Source organism: Amblyomma mixtum, chromosome 3, assembly GCF_055824585.1.
Source record: "Amblyomma mixtum isolate Tamu chromosome 3, ASM5582458v1, whole genome shotgun sequence".
NCBI classification, from domain to species: domain Eukaryota; kingdom Metazoa; phylum Arthropoda; class Arachnida; order Ixodida; family Ixodidae; genus Amblyomma; species Amblyomma mixtum.
The window spans coordinates 21,049,815-21,071,468 of NC_143014.1; the positions used below are offsets into that span (position 1 = coordinate 21,049,815).

The 21,654-nt window shown below is 47.3% G+C and overlaps 1 protein-coding gene across 5 annotated transcripts in view; it reads left to right on the forward strand.

The window, feature by feature from the left end:
* Positions 1-21,654, forward strand: part of wcy (WW domain-containing adapter protein with coiled-coil wacky) — a 96,886-nt gene that overhangs the window by 27,664 nt on the left and 47,568 nt on the right. For all 5 annotated transcript variants that reach the window (XM_089578305.1, XM_089578306.1, XM_089578307.1 and 2 more), the window contains exons 4-6: positions 6,623-6,670; positions 11,263-11,459; positions 17,642-17,946. In XM_089578305.1, coding sequence (XP_089434431.1) covers positions 6,623-6,670; positions 11,263-11,459; positions 17,642-17,946 — 550 coding nt within the window. The remainder of the gene's footprint in view (positions 1-6,622; positions 6,671-11,262; positions 11,460-17,641; positions 17,947-21,654) is intronic.

A 21,654-nucleotide genomic window follows, 5' to 3' on the forward strand; every position in this document is an offset into this window, starting at 1 on the left:
ATAACCGCTCACATTAGTCGTTACTCATAACCACTCGTATCCACTCGCCACTCACGTCCAGTCACATTCACTGAAACTCACACTCATCTCCGCTCGCACTCATCTCTCACATCTCGCACATCATTCCCACACATCCATGACCACACCACTCATAGACGTCAGTGTGAGGGAGGTGAAATGAGTGCGCTGAGCTATGAATTTGTAGTGGTTTCCTTGTGTAGTTGTACACATTTCAGGAGTTAGTTAGTAATCACCTGGGCACTGACCAGGACATCTAATTGGCATCATTGCCAATTAGGTTAGAGAATTAGAGAATCATCGCCAACGAGGTTCTGCTCCAAAGCGCTTGTGCATTTAAAATGGTTGCTGTGATGATGAATGTTTTTTACAGAGTACCAAGGCTGGCAGGCCTTGCACGGAAACGGAAGTGCTACGTAAAAGAATGTACAGCTGGCCAAATCTTTAGCTGGCGTGCGCGACGGCCGCTTTTTCTATGCTCCTGAGCTTTGGGATGAAGCAAACTTGTGGAAAGCTCAATATTAAGCATGGGCGTAGTGAGCCTGTGCTTAAACTTGATATTTTCGCAAGTTTGCTTATTCATAAGCTACAGCAGCACGGAAAACGCGGCCGTCGCGCACGCCAGCTAAAGATTTGGCCGGCTGTACGCCAGAAAATAATTTTATTAAATGAGAAAAAAATGTGGTTTGGTACACAGACCTTTAGTACACTTCCATTTCCATATTTTATGAAGATCATGAGCAAAGAAAGAAATTGACGGAGGTGGTCAATAACTGCAAAGTGCATTTTTTTGGTTGGTGTGTTGTTGTCGGGAAATTTTCCCAGCCGACGCACAGACCAAACTGTGTCAACGAACGCTGTTTGTTTCTAGTTGTGGTTCCCGAAAGCTACTGTGGCAACACCACAGCAACCTGCCGTGTTTCTCTGCCGTTCGTGCAGTGCGACAAGATATTGGGGAATGAGTAGGTTCAGCAACTTGTTGACGGCTCGCGGGCGAACACGTTTGGTTGATGTCAATGTTGTGTTTCCGCAGTGTGACACGGGCTTTAGTCTCATGAAATGAACCAACGTGTTTTTCTGTCTTGATTCGTGAGGAGTCTGGTCGAGTGTGGTGGGATAGAGTGATGGGAAAAGCTAGCAGTGGTTAGAGAGGTCGGTGAGTGACATTCTTCTTCAGGGCTGATGCACTTGCTTGATCAGAATGTAAAAAAAGACTTAATTTTGTGGCTTGGTTTTGGACCAATTCCAGTGCTCCAGTGGGTATGTTTGGCTTTGATTCCGCATGGCAGATAGATATCGTAGTTGATGCAGCCAGCAAGTGGTAAACAAGTGATTTTATTTGTTTGTGAGAGAGATGTTGTGTGCTTTTAGCTGTTGATATGACAGTGGTAAGTGCTAAGAACAGAGTTGAAATGACTCCGTTGATAAGCGGTACGAATGAAGTTTTGGGTTATGGCTAACAGAGCAGTATAGCACGCAGTTTGGATTAGAAGCCACCATTCCTGAAGCCATTTAACACCCATCTTGTTGGTCCGAATAATTATTTGGAAAGTAAACATGCATTATTGCGCCGCACACATTGAGCCAAGTGTACACACTAAGCGATTTACCCACGAACATTAATGTTAGACATTGTGCAAGAAATGTGTGACCACTATTTAGTATGAAGCATTGTTAGTATAAATCAACCAAGATTGATATTGAGGTTTGCATTGACTTTTTATGCCTTGTAGCACACTTGGAATAAATGCTGCTGTGTTGAAGCAGTTCTTAGACTTAGTTGAGCACACTTATAATGAACCTGACAGTTGCACGGATTTCATGTGGTATGTCTAAAGTTCATGTTAATTCTTTTGCTACCGCAGAAAAATTGATGATTTGGCATGTACTGAAAAACATTTTTTTCACGAGAACCAACACACCCAGTACATATTGCAGTGCATGAAATTGTAGCTTATTAGTTACACTTTTGAATGAAACAAACAGCAGAGTTGTGTGTGCAAAAGTATATGAACATTTATTTGTGAAATTTGCAAAAAACAAAAAGTATATAGAAAAAACAAATTACCGGCTGCACTAAGCCAGAACTTGATTAGAGGAAAACTGGAATATACAAACTGTTGCACATGTTTATAGCTGTCATTATTCCCAGTTTCAGCTATGAGAAAAAATTATTGCACTTTCCATGGCCGGTGAAGTCAGGGGTGATGACTGCAGTGCCACTGTGAAGAGCAATCACGGGTGAAGATGTGAAGCAGAGGTAGACTGACAGGTGCTTCACATAACGTTTTATCTTTGTTCCTCTCTTGTTCTCTGATAGCCGATCTTGCAGTTTCTTCTTTTTTCCTTTTTTTTTCGGTTGGTGACGAATGGATTCTATAAGAGGATTGGGGGCGTGCACTTCTTTTACCTCAATCATACCCGAAGATTTCTTGAATGAGCTGCTCCCTGAAAGCCAGCTGATAAAATTTGGCATTTTAGGCAAGCTCTAAAATATCAGGTTGGATGAAGTAAGTTTTATCGATGTGGTTCAAAAGCCAGGACACTTTCCGAGTCTTGCCAATAGATGCTGCCGCCACTGAATCATCCGGGTCCGCTACGTGCAAATAAAACAAACAAAAACAAAAACTATTTCTGGAAATGATTTTTGATGGCAAAAGGCCAGACTAGATTATTCCTGTATTTCAGTGGAAATATAGTCTCAGCAGGTCAACAATTCCAATGTATATGTTGATTCCAATGAACTTCAGCGTCTCTAACGGATTCACGTCTTCCCATGAGCCGTCGCACCGAGCGTATGTTTGCCTGTCCAAAATCTTCATCCATGCATACTTATTAGTGCTTTCGCACACTGTATTTATCACTTCCGCCGTGAAGAGCATCAAAAAAAAAGTCGAGAGGTCGAGCGAATCTCTGAGTGCCGCTCCACAGCGATGTGCCAATATGGACACCTTGCTGTCGTCTTCGTTGAAAAACGCGACGCGACCTTGATCTCCAGTGCTGTTGCTTGATCAGGTGCTTCACATAACGTTTGATCTTTGTTCTTGTTTTGTTCTCTGATAGCCGAGCTTGCAGTTTCTTGTTTCCATTTTTTTTTTTTCGGTTGGTGACGAACGGATTCTATATGAGGATTGGGGGCGTGGACTTCTTTTACCTCATCATACCTGAAGATTTCTTGAATGAGCTGCTCCCTGAAATCCAGCTGATAAAACTTGGCATTTTAGGCAAGCTCTATAGAACATCGGGATGGATGAAGTTTTATTGATGTTGTTCAAAAGCCAGGACACTTCCCAAGTATTGCCAATAGATGCTACCGGCACTGAATCCTCAGAGTCCGCTATGTGCAAAAAGACAAATAAAAACACAAACTATTTCTGGAAATGATTTTTGATGGCAGAAGGCCAGAATAGATTATTCCTGTATTTGAATGGAGATACAGTTGCGGCAGGTCAACAATTACGGTGTATATGATTCCAGTGGACTTTAGTATCTCCAACGGATTCATGTCTTCCCATGAACCATCACGCTGAGCGTATGTCTGCCTGTCCAAAATCTTCATCCATGCATACTTATTCTATGCACACAGTGTTCCATCTCTTCCACCGTGAAGGAAAAAAAGTAGGTTGAGCGAATCTCCGAGCGCCGCTTTGCAGTGTTGCACCGATATGGGCACCTGGTTCTCGTTTTGGTTGAAAAACGCGACGCGACCTTGAGCATTTGGCAAACTGTCTTCGCCATACGTTGTGAGGACCCTGAAGCACAAAAATAAACAACCGTCATCAATTACAAACCGCATGCACCACAGAAAACACAGAGCGAACGAAAACAGAACTTACATGCAAGTACGCACTGACTTTCCAGGCCCCTGAGATGAAGTCTTGCTGTCGAAACTGAAATCCGACGTTTGTACATTGCTGCCTGACTTATAACCGCTGCTTTCATCGCAAAAAACGAAACCGAAGTGCTCGGTGTCGGCTTTCGCTTTCGAGGAGTGCGTGGTGATGCGGACACCATTTTCTCCAGCTGACGCTGCTGCGGCCGTTTAAAGTTTTATTTTTCACGGCGCCCCCTCATGTCAAAACACCAAAACAAAAACTAAAATCAAAAGAGCAATTGAGCACATAAACTAAACGGCGGAGCACTCCGCACGTGTATGACGCTCCGTAATGAGCTTTTTGCACGGGTGCTTTGAATGGTTTAAATGTGAACGATGGCCTGTGGCGCAGTAGCAAAAGAGCTAACATGAAACTTGGTTCTACTGACCACAAAATTCATTACAAAAGCGAAGAAGACAACTCTGGTGATCAGTTATCTTGGCGTTAACGGGAATAAGAAAAGGGCTCATGGATACAACCTGTTAACGACGACATGCAAGCAAGGGAGCACCATGAGCTTTTCTCTCTCATGCTTAAACTTCGATGGTGCCAACAGTTGAAATAATGCTACGTTGGGCACACTGGACACAGTTCACATACGATGTTGAGACTGAGAGGCAGCTATTACAGCTGTAATCATTTGTCACTTTCTGTTGTCCAACGTGATTTTAAGATTACCCTAGCATTTGCCGTTTCACACCGCACAAAGCATGAGGCGAATGCTGCTTGTTGCCAGTTAGCAAGCACATCAGTAATCATTCACTGCATTGCTCTAGGGATAGCTAAATGCTGTGCAAGGCTAAGTGAATAAAAACGTGCACAGTTCAATGCTCAGCTGAATTAAAAATTGTGGTAAGCTAAACATAGTGCCCTCACACAGTAATACAGTAAGAATGCAGTGGCTTTTTCCCCCGTCAAAGGACCTCCTTCCAGCCTGTGGCGTCGGCCGATTCTCATGACCCTGCTATAGTAAGAAGGCAGGGAGTGGTTGATGAAAGGGGATAATCCCTTCCCTTTCTGTGTTGTGGCACCGCTCCCTGCATTGTCATGACAGGAAAAAAGCCATTGCATTTTTGTTGTATCCGACTCTAGTGCATTAGTCTAGGCGTGAGTAGCAAACCTCATATTTGCATTGTTATTCTTTCAGCATAGCAGTCTTATATGTGCCGTGTATAAAACTGGGACTACAAGAAATTTTCCGTGCTGTTGCGGATTGACTTCTAACCGCCGGCAATGAAGAATCAGTGTATATTATGAGTTATACCCACCCAAGCGCAGTGCTATTCCTGAGTGCTGCCTAAGAAAGAAAAAGCACCTACCTCCCTTTCTCTCATCTGTAACATATACCTCGTCCTGTCTCCTTTGTGTTTTCTTGAGAAGACTTGTAGAACAGCGTCAGGCTTACGGCATTGTCTTGGCTGCACTAGTTGCATAATCCACGCAGAGAGAAAGCTCCAACAGTCAAAGGTGTCCAGTTCAGCCATGATGGCTGTGCCGGATGATTTTTCAGTCCTTGGACTTCACATTTAAATCTAATAAGCGTACTTGAAGATGTGCTTTGAGCATAGCAGCACCTCGTCTTTGTTTCACTGCGCTGAAAGGTTCATTATGAAGATGGACCAAGGGAAAGCATAGAGTTGGGCAAACTGTGTACACAGAAGCTGTACTCCATCGACCGCGCACGTAGCAGTTTGAATCGCACGGGAGCAGCGGGGAGTGCTAATGGTTTCATATCTGTATTTTCTACAAAAGGCAGCTGCCAGTTGCTGCAGTATGATACAAAATCACAGAAAAATATTCCTTTTGCAGCTTTTAATTCCGTGAAAGCTTGTCATATTCTTAGAAGTTAAAATTTAGTTTGCTTCGGAAACTACCATTGGAACATTTTGGTTCAGTATCCCTTCAGAGGGAGAGGACGAGCATCATTTTTAATTGTCCACGTCTTGAAATTTTTGTGGTGCAGTGATGAGTGGTGGCGTACAGGTCACTCATGCGCTTTTCCAAATGTCAGTGAATACCATTTCATGGTCCCTCTAAGTGTGAGAGCCGAAGGTGATTCCAGCATGACATGTTGTGACAGTGTGCTTTGTTGAATTTTCAGGCATTGCTTTCTACCTTTCTTTTTTTTTGGCATGTATTGTGACACACTCTGTAGCATGTTGAAAAATACAATAAGTAGCATTTTCCATGAGTCCTTTTTCACACTATGATTACAGTGAAGTGCATATAGCTCCCTGTGCTGTGAGTTGACTTGTAAAATAGCAGCAACTAGTCTTTATAGGTGCTTGTCGTGTGTGTTGGTACACGGTTGCAGCCTTTCCCCAAAATATGCAGCCCAATAGGTTTGGGCCTTGCTGCAGCCGACTTGTTTTGCATGATTGTAAACACCTTGGAGATGAGAGGAGGAACTCGCCCCTTGATGCTCCCACTGGGGCACAGCCTAGGCTCTTGGGCTGTGTATTTTTGGCAAAGGCTGTGCTTGGTAATGGATTCAAGAGCAGAAGTCTGGGAGTCATCACTTGCCTTTCATCGCTCCATCCTTAGCCTATTTCTTTTGCTATTGTGGTGCAAGCTGTTGCCAAGCAAAACTGATTTGCAGAGTTCCTTTCTAATGGAGGCTGATTGTGTTTAATAGTAGATCATAAGTAATTATGCTGCTGCTAGTAGGTAAAACATTGAGAATGCATTATCATGGTGCAAACTTCTTTTTTGTGTTGATTTATTTGCAGGGTACATTAGGTATGTCCACGAGAGCAAGTACAAGAATTCCTCGTCAGGTAAATCTTTTAAATTGCCTTCTATATTTTCCCCTTGGCAAATACAAGTTTTCTGTAAAAGAAGGGTCTTACAGAAAATTTTCTTCTCAGTTGTAGCAGAGTCAATCAATAGCTGTATGCTCGTGAAACTCCTGCCGAAGTTTGGTTTGGGGACAAAACTGGCTGCTAAAGGGGCCACTGCCGATCGAGGAGCAGTGCTCAGTAGAATGCCCTGGCAGCTTATGGTGTGGTGGCACCAGAAAATATTCCTACGCCCGTGCTGTTATTTGGTCTTTTAATTGTTCATGAGAGATTGAAGCGGATGTCCTGCATCCATTAGTTCTATAATACGAGCCCCCTTGACACTTGTACAGAGAAAAAGTGCTTCCAGCAGTACCACAGCTGGCTCCATATCGATGATTGTCTAATGCTGCATTGAAACATTGCTGAAAAGTGCGGGGTGCTCATTAACCTACAACATACACAAGCGCAATGCAGTAAGGCAAAGGCTGTGTTAGCACTTATTGGATTCGTGCTGCGCTTGGGTTGCTCACCCCAGGTTAAGTGGACACGGTTGCAGGTTGAACAGAATGCTACGTTGTACTGTGGTACGCTGAGCACTAGCTGGCATGGGATTTTATTGGATGGTTTAAAGCATGCCATGGCAAAGTGTTTGCGACTTGAGCGGAAGAGCACGTCAAAGCGTTGTGCTGGTTGCTGCTATGCGTGGCATCACAGCGTTCACTCACGAAAGTTGCACACAGCAACAGAAATGAGCAGGCGGAAGCGCGGCGCCAAGGTCTGTACCTGCCAGGTGTCTACGGCCGCACCACCCGCGATGCGCGCACATCGTAACCGGCTTACATCAGTAGAGAGAGTTCGCATAACGTGATCCACATGCCACCAGTGTGCACGCCCTGATTGGTCCCAAGGGCTTGCAAACAGCTGGCCGGCACTTGGGGCATCCCAAGGGCGATCTGCGCACGCATAGTGGCTCGGATGGGGATCATGGTGATTCTGAGGGCCGCTCTTCGCCTGAAATTCGCTCAACAAGTGTGACTGTGCAAGCACGAAGGGGAGCTAGCATGAGACTCATGGTGTTCAGACGCCTTATTGGGGGGGGGGGGGGGGGGTGGGGTGGCGGCAATAGTCACTGGCTGCACGGTGCGTACGCCTGGAAGGTGTTATGAAGTCACCGTTTTAGGGGTACAGGGCTCTTGACGGCCCGAAAATCTTGAAAAAAAAAAAAAAGTCAGCTGTTTGAAAATGGCATTTTTGCAATCTACAGCCGATCTACAAATTTATTCTTTCCCTGGGTCAGTGTTTCCTGTGTAATTCCACTTATAAGGGGCAAATGAGCTCAGCTTTGTTTGTTGTTCCTTGTTTGCTCAAGACACAAATTTGTGACTTTACAAGGAGGATATCTTTGCATCTAGAGCAGATGAAGGAATATTTTTTATTGCAGCATACTGCGAAATGACTAACGTATACAATGTTGGGAACCAATTTCTCGACGTGTGTGTGCTAATTTTTTTTGTCAACTGCACGTCAACCAGTCCTCCCTACATTTAACTTCAACAATTTGTTAAATAACTAATTTTGGCTTAATCAGAAAAGTATTTCCTACATATTATTCCTTGTACTGTATACTATCAGGCACATGTTAATGATAGTTTTCTGATCAGTGTTGTTTTTTTCTATTGTTTTTGCAAACAAAGGTATGAAAATGATATCTTGAAAACTTATTGACATATCAGAAAAGTGTTACACATTTGCAAAAACCACTCTTTGCACATGCCTACTAATTATCTTTAATCAGCACTTTTTGGTAGTTTGTGCCAATGGCTAGTTCGAAGCCATGGACATGATTACTCCATATCAGTTTTTGAAATTAATCTCCTCCGCCCACCTAACTTTCTGCCGCCCCCAGCTACGCTCGCCTTCCCTAGGAATTTAGTTGTTACCCTTAAGGGCCATCGGTTATCTTGGTTTCGTATTAAATGCTATGCCCAAGCCTGTTTCTTCCTGTTTATTTTGACTAGGATGTCATTAACCCACGTTTGCTCCCTCAGCCACTCTGCCTTCTTCGTTACGCCTATCATTTTCCTTTCCATGCTGTGTGCTGCGGAACAAACCATAGTGTTCAAGTGCTGTATTAAGGGTGATGTGCTGGTTCCTTGCTTTTGTTTCTATGCAGCTTAGTTTCAGCATAACCAGTTGCCGTGAAATCCAATGCCAGCTGTAAAATTTGCTTGGTTTGCTCCGAGAGGACCGCTTGAATGCTCCCATTCAAGCCTGCTCATGGCTGTACGTTGTGGCATGGACTTCGATACCCTCAAGTCAGGGTGCGCTCTCAGAGGCGTGACGGTGTGGGTAGTAAACACAGGCTCCTGTTATTGCTTTCACTTGCCAGTAATTCAATTCGCAGCCGTGAAATGGATAGAATGTAATTTACTGATCGGGTCTAACATGTAAACCTACCTCTTGCCGGCAAGTTAACTTGACCTGACTCTCCACTTTTACTTTTTTTCCTTGCCCGCGGCTTGTACTTTTTCGAATGCACTCTTCTCTTGGCGTTCCGGCCTGTTCGTTTTGAGATTATTTTTTGCAGGCTGTGTAACACGAGTGTTTAGGATGCAGACTCCAGTGTGAAAGTAAAATTGCAGAGAGGGAAAATATAATGCCGATTACGACGAGGTACAATTCTGCGAGCAGTATAGTTGCATTGTGGCAGCAGCTATATATAATAGCCAGCCACGATTATCACCCTAGTTGTTCAGTTAAAACCATGGAAGCTGCAATGGCACAGAGTCTTTACCTGGAAGAGAGAAGGTGTCTCACTGAAAATGCCGTGGGCACACCACCATCGATGTTGTGTCTGGCTTGCCAGTCCGTGGTTTCTGAATCTAAAGCTGTCTTCTCTTCTGGCTGGTAGCAGTGGTTAAACAGTGGAATGGTACAGCCTGGATTTTCCACCTTGTTGACGTACAGAAAGGCAGGCAGCAATGCTGCTGAGCTTACTTACGATGCCCTGGGTACGAAGTCTGAAAGTGCTTGTTATGCAGCACCAGCAGCAAAGTTCTATATGGACGGGATCGCAACACGGCCGGACTGTGTGGCGTCTGTGTCATGGAAATCAGCAATATTTTTATAGGAAAACTATGACAACTCCCGAATGCGATGACGAAACACTCGCAAAGGAGAAAACAAATGCTCCCGTGCCCTGCCTTTCCTTCTTAGACTAGTTTGCGGCGTCACCACAGCGTGGGGTCAGTTTCATGAAAATACATTTGTGCACAACTTTCGCGGCCAGCCTTAAGACGTTGGGGATTTCTTGGAGGCTGATGCGTTGGTTGCATTCTTAATTAAAACTAATATATTGAATTTTCTGAATGAAAATATCTGCCTGGAGACTGTGGCTTAGTTGCCTCTCAAACCCCTGCTGCATCAAAATGCAAGTGCCTATGAATGTAAGCGCATTCTAGTGACTCTTAAGTGAGAGTTTCTGTACAGCTGTCTCCAGTAGTGTCAGTTGGCTGAACTTCACTTGGGGACATTTGCCAATATTTCCTCCACAGGGTAGCAATTAACTAATTTTATTGGGCACTCATAGCAAGCATGTTAGTCAGCACCACTTACGCTTGTGAGATTTTTTGTCTACCTCGCCCTTTTCTTTCCTAAATGTTTAAATTTTTTTTCGCTTGACACAGTTGTGTGATTAAGGTATGAACAAATTAAGGTATGTAGGTATGAAAAAATCTCGGCCCTTTCAAAGTGGCCTCTCTGGAGAAGTGGGCTTGCAATTTTTCAGGGTCTTGCACAATAGCTGTATACATGTCTTGTTTCTTTTGGGGACAGATAAAAAGTTTAATGCAGCACAAATTTTGTTGTGAGGTCAAAAACCAGCAACGGTTTAGCTACTGTGCAGCTGTAAAGAGGGCTGCAGTGATGTTTGATCTTCATAATGCAGGGAGTGCCTTCAAAGCATACGCCTTGGCACTTCTTTCCCCATCAATCTCAGTGTTGGCGGTGACCCCACCTTGAGTAGAAGAAGAATACCCTGTGCCATGGCGCTCTTTGGACACATATGCCCTTGCGGCATAAAAATCCACCATCATCAATATTGGCGGCAGTGAGCAAAAAGCAGATCTTCACATCTTGAGGGACTAAGTCATGTGGGCCTTTTTTCGACCCCAGGTGGTCGAAATTTCCGGAGCCCTCCACTACGGCGTCTCTCATAGCCTGAGTCGCTTTGGGACGTTAAACCCCATAAACCATAATCATAACCTTTTTTTTTTTTTGTGTTAACTTGTCTCATGCGATAACTAGTTGGTGCACTTGTAATGATACTCATGCTGTACTCGAGATTACTGAAGAAGAGAGACAATTCTCTCTTCACTGTGCTGTCCTGTCTTTACTTGTCTTTTGTGTAGCATGACTATTGCTACACGTACTGGGATGTGCCTTAGCTGCTCCATTTTCTCTTCACTTGTAGCGCATGATGGCGTACTGGTGAATATAAATATACCTCAGTTCTAAACACCTTCTCCCCTGGTCCAAGAGTGGCCGTTTAAAACCTGTCACAACAGTATGGCATGTTTCTTCCTTTGCAGAACAACCAAGGGGCCATGACCAGCAACATGTGCCACGCACAGGGTCAAGCAAGTCTCCTGCTTACAAGGACCGATTCAGCAAAAACAGTTCACTGGGCAGTAGCTCGAGCAGTAGTGCGAAAGACCCGCATTTGTCCAAATCTCGGCCAGCTGACACCACTACTCATCGCACTAACCATGAGAGAACCCATGTCGAGGTGAGGGCTTCTCGTTAGCTGCTGTCATGAGGTCACATTTTTGGGGATTTAAGACTAGTGGGACAGCAGAAGAACTCGGGGCCGGTTTTGCTGAGTTCTGCTGTTCAGCAGGAGCGCAGGTTTTGTTGCGTGCCTAGACCTGAGTACTCTTTGGGCTGCTGTGTTTTCGCAGCAGTGGTAGCCAACTGGAATCACGTGGAGTAATTTGCTGTTAAATGATGAGTCTTTTAGTAGGATCTGATTTGCTCTGGAAAGAGCTGTCATGTGCTTTTCTCTGCTTGTGTAGCTATGAGAGTGAACCATTTAAGAACTGAACAGGCGCAGTTGCAGAAAACATGATGTAATTATAGTTTTCTTCCTTGGGATGGAACCCAGCAGACCAGAAAATATGCTGTGTTCATAGTGTCTATCTCGGGTTTTCCTTGCAACGTAGCATGTGACCTGAATCCCATAGCTGGCTGTGCACTCGCTGCCCAATTGTCAGAATCGTCAGAAGAGAGCAGTGGCGAAGAGTCTGAAACCACGTTGTTGATGCCACTGCAACCATGCCATGACCTAAATGATGCTGATACCTAGTTGGGGGAGGGGAGTCAGAGGCACACATTCCTTTCTGAAGAATGTCGCCCTCGTCTTGTGTCCATTTTGCAAGCTTCGAAGTTAGGAGTGGTGGTGGCATGCTTGTTAGCCTGGACCGCTTGAAATACAGAGTGGCTGGCTGGTTTGTGGTGTGGTTCACAGCTTGGCCTGCGGGCCATGCGTCCGAATTTCGTAACAAAAAATCCTTCCGGATGGAGTTTATTGTGTAATGTGGAAAACTTTCAGCTGTATTTGATGTTTTGTGATATGCAAGTTCATGTTAATGAGGGCTTGTTGTAGTGGGTCTGGGAGCACCCTGCACACGGTGTCACACTCATCCTGGGCAGACTACATAGTAATGAATGTCAGGTGGAGGCAAGTAAAGTGTATACACTGTGGGGCTCAACTGGGGAGATAAATATACGTTCTCCCCGTTTAACCGCGGCTGACCCAGTTCAAAACCGCTGGACCCCACCCCGTGGTCGCGTACGCCACCGAGCGCACGCCGACCACGGCGGGTCTTGCTCTGAGGAAACAAAGGAACGACACTCTGGCTGACACAAACAATGCATTTATTGCTACAACAGCAATTCCAGCTAGCAACAAAATACACTGAGGAATTGAGGGCGTCCGATTCACCAGCACGGTTACGAGCAAATGTTCGCCCACGCTAGGGCAAGGGAAAACTCCCGAGGCCGGACGGGACGGGCTGGTGGGAGCATGTTCCGACCACGAGGCGCCCACCGACAGAGAGCGGAACGGCGCGCGGGCGTTCTTTCCCAGTGCCGAGCAGAAGAGGCCCGTCTCTCCCCCGCGCTCGCGCAGCTTCATGGCGCTGCGACGTGAGCGCCCTCCCCTGTTAGTTAAAGTAACACAACTAAGCAGGGTGCATTGCGGGAAAGCTAACCACAGTACGAGTTGAGGGTGCATTTCAGGAAAGCGAACCACAGGGGATGAGTGCGTCCCCACAATACTTCATGGTTATCTGAAAGGAGGAAAAGAAATGGTTAAGATAAAAAAAAATGCTCTTCTGAAGTAGTAAGGGTGTGCAAACTTTCGAGTTTCTGGCATACTAAACTAATTTAGTTACAGTTAAAACTTGATTTAACGAAGTTGAGGGGAGCTGTGAATTATTTCGTTAAATCGAGAACTTCGTTAAATTGAATGAGGCATTTCTTGGGCACATAATTCGGTACATTCGATTATATAGTATGGCGGCATCCAGAAAGCTACCGCAGCTTCGTATTTGTGAAGCGTAAATGCTCCCAAAATGAAACTGCGGACCGCGGAAACGACCGGCGCCGCTAGCGCGTATGAAAAGAAACGGCAAAAATTCTTACTCAACAAGAAAGGCCCGAGGGGACTACAAATTTATTTTCCGCTAAAGAAGTCTGTGATCTTTGCCTGCGTGCGCTTTGTGAGCAACGGCCGCACCGATTTTTCGTAGGTCTGAAGTGCGTCCAGCGCGTCTTCCGTCCCCTCGTGTGCGTCGGCAAAATGTCACAGCAGATAGAGAGCATCCATCACCTGACCTGGTGTCGGCACGGGAGCTTCGGCACCTGCAGGGTCGTCGGCAGCGTCTTCAGCCGTCACTCCCTCCACGCTTCCTACAAGCCGCAACATATCGGCATCAGTCAAAACTTCCGTTGTGACTGCGTTTGCGTCGGCATTCACGTAGTCTGAGAAACTTATGCCTGTGGGCACTTCATCCACTGAGCGAAGGTGTTCCCAGGCATCTTCATCCTCGTGCACGGCGCTAGCGCAGTCCGGACCAGCTTCGGCAGTTTCAGGGCCTATTGTACCGAAACCGGCAGTCCTGAAACAGTTGACAATTATCGACGGCCTCAGTGCTCTCCAAGCCGCCGCCACCATCTCAACCGCCATAAAAATGTCAATTTTCGTCTCGCGCTTCAGCTCCAGTTTGAGGAGAACTCTGTCGATGACTCGACGCTTGTATGCGCACTTCACGCTATTAATTATCCCTTGATCCAAGGGCTGAACCACGGACGTTGCGTTTGGGGGGAAGTAGCGGAGCTCCATGCCGGTCAGCTCGACCTCTGCAACGTAGGGGGCCGTGCAGTTATCCAGCAACAGGCACACTTTCCTTTTCTGGCGACACATGTCGCTGTCAAATTCTTCAGCCATGTAGCGAAAATGGCACGCGACATCCAAGCCTTTGAATTGGCAACGTACTTCACAGGAAGCTTTTTGGTGCCTTTAAAACAGCGCGGCCTCGCACTCTTTCCGATGACAAGCGGGTCTCGTTTGTCGGTGCCGTCCATGTTGACGCACAGCAAAAGAGTCGGCCTTTGTTTGCTGTGTTTGCCGCCGTGGCACGCCTGCCCCTTCAGGGCGAGTGTTTTTTTAGGCAGCATTTGGTAGAGGTAGAATAGACCGCTCTCGTCGGTGTTGTAGACGTCGCTGGGGGCATATTTTCCCAGAATGTCGGGCACGTTTTCAGACTGCCAGTCGCCGACTACAGCCATGCTTATGCTGCTCGCTTCACCGCTGAGCACTTTCCCAACGATGCCGTGTCGTTCTTTGAAGCGCGACAGCCAGCCGGGACTTGCCTTGGACTTGTCGCCCAGCAAGCACCCGAAACAGCGAGCTTTTTGTTGGAGCAGGTGTCCACTCACGGGAATATTCTTCGCCCGCAAATCCATAAACCAGGCGAAGAGGGCCTCTTCCATTTTGCTTTGAGTAGTCTTCAGCGTTTTTTTGCGCGAGAGATTCCCCGACGAAGTGGCGCGGAGGATGTCATCTTTCCCTTTCAATATTGTGGAGAGAGTACTCGCTGGAATGCCATGTGCTGCAGCCACATCACATTTCTTCTGTCCACTTGTCACAGCATGAATCATGTCCGCTTTCTCGTCCAGGGTAAGCCTTTTTCGTTTCTTGCAGGGCTCCATCTGCTAGTCAGGAGGGTTAGCGGCGTGCTTGCTTGCACACACCACGTCCGCGTTCACGATAGCAAGGCTAGACTGATGGAGGTCTAACAAGCTGAGCTTGACAAAGACGTGTGTTCAAAGGCACAGGGAAATATCCGCACAAGATCGAACACAGCACAACACACAAACACACACACAAAAAAAACACGCGAACTGCAACAGCGCCATCTTTGAAATGTGGCACGAAACTTTTTTACTGCTGGTGCCATCTCGTGAGCTCGACTCAAAATTAAAACTCGTTTTGCGCCGCGCAGTTTGAAAAAAGCGGCGGGCCGAAGATGCTCCGCGTTTTTGCCGCTGACTCGCAATCAATAAATTTTGGGGTGCTGTCTACAAAATAGACCAAAAATTAACACTTTTTCACCTTTATTTCTCGAAAAAAGGTTCGTTAAATCGGGACAGATCACGGAATCGGTTTCGTTATTTCGGGTTAGTCAAAGCATTGAACCCTATGGGCGTCTGAGGGGGAAATAGGATACCTTTGTTAAATCGGGTTTCGTTAAATCGAGTTTTGACTGTATTCATGGCAGCCGCGGTGGCTCACTGGTTACGGTGCTCTGCTGCCAACCCGAAAGATGCAGGTTTGATGCCGGCCGCAATGGTCGCATTTCTTTGGAGGCCGTATTCTAGAGGTCCGTGTACTGTGCGATGTCAGTGCACGTTAAAGAACCCCAGGTGGTCGAAATTTCCGGAGCCCTCCACTACGGCGTCCCGCTAACAGCCTTGGCCTCGAGGGGAGAGAAATGCTGCTTGCGTATTTGTGCACAGTGGCTGCCTGGGTTGGGTTTTGTGTTGTTTCGGGAGCATAGGGTGGCCTGTCAACTGCTGCCACGGCCCCGTGCTGAGGGAGAGTGGAAAATGGGGGGAATTGCAGCCGCCATCGCAACAATGATGACTGTACGGAAGCCACAGTAGTACCTGAGTGCCCCTGTAGTAGTAGAAGTATTCCAATGTGTCTGCACAGTTGTGTAAAATGCATATTGATGCGCAAAGTCCTGCCCGCATTTCCTTCTGAATGCTAATGCACAATACAGTCAAGCCCACTTATAAAAATATTCAAGTGCCATGGAAATACCATTGTTATAACCAATAATTGTTATAACAGGGTTCAGCCGAAAAAAAGAAAAGATGACAAACTTCAGAGCATTTATTGGCAGTAAATACTCTGAGGTGTTTGATTGTTCTAATGCCTGTAAAAGCGCATTAATTCGAACTTCAGGGGACTGGAAAAACGTTCACCGTTCACTCATGACCAAACCACCACCGTCACTGCTCTGGCAGGAGCTTCGCGCACCTCCACGTCATGGGAATCAAGCCAGCTTTCTGGAAGCTATTCTTATGGGAAATTCAAGAAGCATGCAGAACCAAGGGTGCAGTGACAGCTGACAAGAAAAAAACTGCGCTGGCTGCAAGCGTGCGCACTGCACCGACTGATTGGAAGTACGCATGGCGTGCGTAGCCAATGCAGCAATGCAGCAGCTCGCCTGACGCGATGACGCCTGCCCCTGGAACATGTGAAATTTGTGAACCGGGAACCGTGGGGAAGTTAGCGAAGAACAGGGGAAGATGGGACAACGTACGCACTGCCGGTGCCAGCCGTAGCTCAGAGTGTAAAAACAAAGGAAAACGTGTCTGTGCATTTTTTTCGGCGAGCGGCGCACCCCTCACAAACGCTAATAATGGACTGCTCCACCAAGGCTCCCTACTTTCTTCTCTGCATGGGCCTTATGCTCAGGGGAACACATCCGTCGTTTCTCCTGCCTGTGCCATTGCGACAGACACGCAAGCATCCTCGGCGCGCCCCGTGGCAGCGTTTACGAGTGCGAGGTCACGGGTTCTTTTGCTTTCGTGACATTGCTGCGCCGGCTCAGACCGTTGGTCAGTCCCACACACGTGCACTTTCTGTTATAAGCATGGTTTTGCTGGTGTGGTTGTAGTATTTCCTTTTTTTTTCTATTATGGTTGCCACTCAATTGCCAGATTTAATTGTTATAACAAATAATGTGCCTTGACAGCATTGCTATAAGCAGTATATTTTTCCATAGAACACATGATAAAGCTGAAGGTGCCGCGACTGACCATTGTTATATCCGATGTATTGTTATAACCAGTATTGTTATAAGTGGGCCTGACTGTATCGCCTTTATTGTTTGTGCTAGTCCAAAAGTTTACCTTAGCCATAATGGTGCTAGTGCCAGTACTAAGGTCTTGCTACTGTTCCTAGGCGCTTAACATTTGATCTCGGCCTCATAACTTCTGGAGACAAGTGCCAGCACAGCCCAGGTGCAGGGTACAGCGAAGACTGGATGGGCACCGGCTTTCAACGCCACCTTGGCTGACACCAAATGTATATTGCATCTCTACCTGTGTGCGTACAGACTGCAATAGATTAGCAAAAACAGATTGCAAATCGCCAGGCGCTGTCGCATAGCATTTTATATCAAGGAAGTTCCAGATCGCTTTAGTGACACATCACTGGTTTTGCATGAAGATGAGGTGCTGCTCCTTGATCTGTTTTCTGTAGCTAGTGGTTGTTCCCTTGTGGTCGTCCAGCTCTCCGTGCATTTGTTGCTTGGTTTACTTGCCAAACCAGGCCTCAGTGTCAATGATGAGGTGCTTACAGCTACACTTCTTTGTTCTCTCACCAAATGGCTGCAGGTGCAGCCGCAACAACAGCCGCAACAACAGCCGGTGCAGCAGCCGGTACAGCAGCCGGTACAGCAGCCGGTACAGCAGCCGGTACAGCAGCCGGTACAGCAGCCGGTACAACAACTGCAACAACAGCAGCAGCAGCAGCAGCAGCAGCAGCAGCAGCAGCAGCAGCAGCAGCTGCAAGAAAGCAGACGTGTACTGGTTGGAGAATGGTCTGAGCACATCAGCTCGTCGGGGAAGAAGTACTACTACAACTGCAAGACTGAGATATCCCAGTGGGAGAAGCCGAAAGAGTGGGTCGAGTGGGAGAAGTGAGTGGCTCGCAAAGAATTGAGATCTTGGGAACTGTTACATTCTTTTTGGCAGGCGCAAAAATGCAATGCTGCTAGCATTTACCGTATTTACTCGCATAATAGGCGCACTTTTTTTCCAGAAAATCCGGCTCAAAGTTGGGGGTGCGCCTATTACGCGGGGTAAAATTTCCGGAAATTTTTCGACTCGCAAAATTGAACACACCGCGTAAACGCACTCGTGTACGGGCCGCACCCCGTTTTCGCGAAGAAAATGTTAAAAAAAAAAAAAAGATCCGTGTAAGGGCCGCACCGAAACTTTCCACGACACACGTGGGAATAGCCTTTGGAATGCACGCGCCGAGGCCTCCGCGATCGGCTCCGGCTGCACGCAACGGGCGCTTGATCGCGGAGGCCACGCACGTGCACAGGAGCTTCCAGACGCCGCCCACGGAGGGCGCCCAAGGCCAAGCTTATCATCATCATCGTTTTCCTCCGCCGCGAGCTTTCGCTATCTATATCGCCATCAGCATCTCCAGCTCGTTTTTTTTTTGTTGTTGTTGTTGCTGTCAAGTGCCGGGATTTGCGGTAGGGCGATAGTTATCGTGGTTTATGGCTTTGCCGCGGAGCGTTGCTGTTTTAGCTCGATGGGCAAGCACCTTAACAGCTACACGGCTGGGAGTTTGCTCTCGAACACGGCAAGCGTGCGGCAGCGGCAGGTCGGAAAATACGACGTGGCCGAGAAGTGCGGCAATTGCGACTGCGGCGTCCCTAAATTTTCGTACGCGACTCCAAGCGCCGAGGTTTTCGTGGGCCTAAGTCGGGAACGTTTCCGGCTGGAGATGAAGCTTTCCAAACAGACGTTGAAAGTGAGCATCCCTGAAAACTGTGTGCGGCTGTTCCACGCGATGTCGTTGTACGTGCTGTGGGTCCGCAGCAGCTGCGACGGCAGCAGCACTAGTAGGGACTAGTAGTCAGTTCAGCAAAAACTTTGTTAAAATAAAGATTGGGAAGCGGGGGGTGGCGAGGCGTCGGCTTGCAATCGTGTAAATACAGTATTGATCACAGTGCCAAGTTCGGGGTGCGCCTATTATGCGCGGAAATAAAAAAATCTGATTTTTCGCGCCCAAACTAGGGGTGCGCCTATTATGCGAGTGCGCCTATTACGCGAGTAAATACGGTAGTTGGTGCATCAAGAATCCTTTCGTTTGGCTCTGATTGCTTGAGGTGATTCTAATTTGGCGGGTTTTTAAATGAAACGCTATATGAGGCATCCAGGAACTGTGGGTCGCCGCTGTGGCTCAGTGGGCTCAGCTGCTGACCCGAAAGACGAGGGTTTGATCGTGGTCACATTTCAAGGGAGGCAAAGTGCTAGAGACCCGTGAACTTTTTCCTTACCATGAATGAGCAGGCAATTTCAGGATGGTGTTATGCATAAAGCTTTTTTCGCCTATAACTTTAAAAATTGTTCTTTCGGCCGGGTCTAACGAATACAATTCTAAGCCGTCATGTTATAGGCCGGAAAATTACACCAGCACATGCATCCCTGCCTGGTGACGGCCCACAAGTTCGCCCGAGGCTTTTCCTTCCGGGCAGACCCGAGCGAGGTGGTCTTTACAGACGGGGATCGCATGGTGACCTACAGGGAAATTACACAGCACTATCGTTTGCATTGAGCTAGACTTCCTCCAGCGGATAGATCCTTGTCCAGATACCAAGCCATAAACTGGCGCCAAACCCGCCCCTCTGGAGTCTTATGTACCTAGGGCAATTTTCAGACAAATGTGCAAACTGCGAACTTAGGGCCACCTTGAACCACATACTATGGGAATGTCCTCATGCCCCCCCCCCCCCGGGGGAGGGACGAGGTATCAACACGAAAGACCAATGGGAGACCTTACTACTGAGCTCCGACCCGGCGATTCAGCTACAACTCGTCCGACTGGCCGAAGCCGCCGCCGAGAGTCGAGACCTTTCGGCCGTCGTCTAGGCGGGTGGCCCTCTGGCTACCCTCTGTCTGTTGGACATTAAAAGCTTTCCTATCCTATCCTATTCCTGCGGCACGTCATGGCATAGCTAAGAATTTTATTTTTAAAATGACAAAGAAAAATTGATCATGAATTACTAATAAAAAAATTTTGAATGGCCAAATTTGACTCATGCAAGAACATAAAATTATTCAATTTACAGTCACTGACTGATTTTTTGGACTAGGCGGGACCCGAAAAATGGTCCGAATAATTGAAGTCCAAAAAATCCATGAACTTCAAAAAAAAAATTCTCTGCAAAAAGCGGCTTTGAAAATCGCGAAAATCGCCGCTCCCCGTGTTCCGCCTACAAGCGATAATATTAGCCTCTGAGTCATAGCCATGCTTTCGTCATGTCCGCACCCTGTCATATCATGATACCAGACAGTGTGATGCGGTCGTAGTCATGCAGTCATGCCGTGAATGAATGCACTCTCTGCGTGAAGCATGAACAGTCAGTTTACATGGGGCAGTGACACTCGCGAAGACCGAGAGGTAACCCATGGGTAGCCCACGGGAAGTCCCCCCACTACCGCGTTTGCTGCCACGCACCGTGGAGCATGGCGGATGCTGCAGCTGTCCCCTGGTCCCGTTTTCAATGCGATCGCGTGATCCTTGTAGGCCATCTCGATGGCAACTGAGGGCATCCTATTATCTTGAATGGCAGCGATGGAGAAGAAATAACCAAACCTATCCTAGCCAGTCCGATTGCACCCGCCGATTCCGTTTAAATCCAAGGTGGCGCCTTTCACAGCGGCGGGGAATGGGTTGGTTGCCACAGCACTGCCCGCTCGCGTCTATATCAGGCCGAAATAACAAACTTTCGGTTCAAAAACGATCTCCAAAATATTGTTGGCATCTATTTTAGTGCAAAAATTTGAACTTTTAGACTCCACAAAGCCCAAAATATCGGTTGTGAAACTGTACACGTTCCTATGAGGTGCGCGCAACGGTTCCTCAGCGAAGTCCGAATTATTGGAGTCCGAAAAATCGGTCGGCTACCGTATCCAGCCAGAAAATAGAACAAAATCTAAAATACAAGTAATGTGTTGTTGGAACAGACTATGCGGTGTTACAGAATTCTTCATGCTAAATTTCCCATAAAAAAAAAATCAATTGCTCATGTGCAGCGCTTTGGGCTACTCTGGAGTGCAGTGCCGAGGGCGACCCCAGGCCCTCTTGCAGAAAACTGTCTTGGCTACACTGCTGGTGGCACGGAATCATTACGGCCCATCCACACATGCTCACTGTGGCTCATCCATTTTGTCTGGGTGCGGGCACAGCACCGTGTGACCCGACCTCACTCGCTCCGCCTCGGGACAGCGCAGACTTCGCCAGCCAAGAGCAGGCGTGCAGGCTGCACACTGCTGCCTGAGTGGCAGTTTCAGCTCTTGAGAGTGTGCTCCCTGAATGACTTGCAGTTATCGGCATTTTCACTTATTTTCTCTTTTACTAGGACGGGGGCGGGGCTGTTGTGCCATTAAATCGGTGTGGTTCCATTGCCTGCCCATTGTGTTGGTGCAGTTGTGGGGTGCGGCACTTGCCTTGCTCTTGGGAGGGAGGTGTGAGGAGGGCCTAGCGTAACTGGTTTTCCCATCTGTCCATGCTCTCGCCATTTGCATGCAGGCCACTGCCGCCCGTGAACAAGGCGGAGCCAGTGACGTGGTGCTCTGTCCATGGTCGGAATCTCATTCATTTCAGA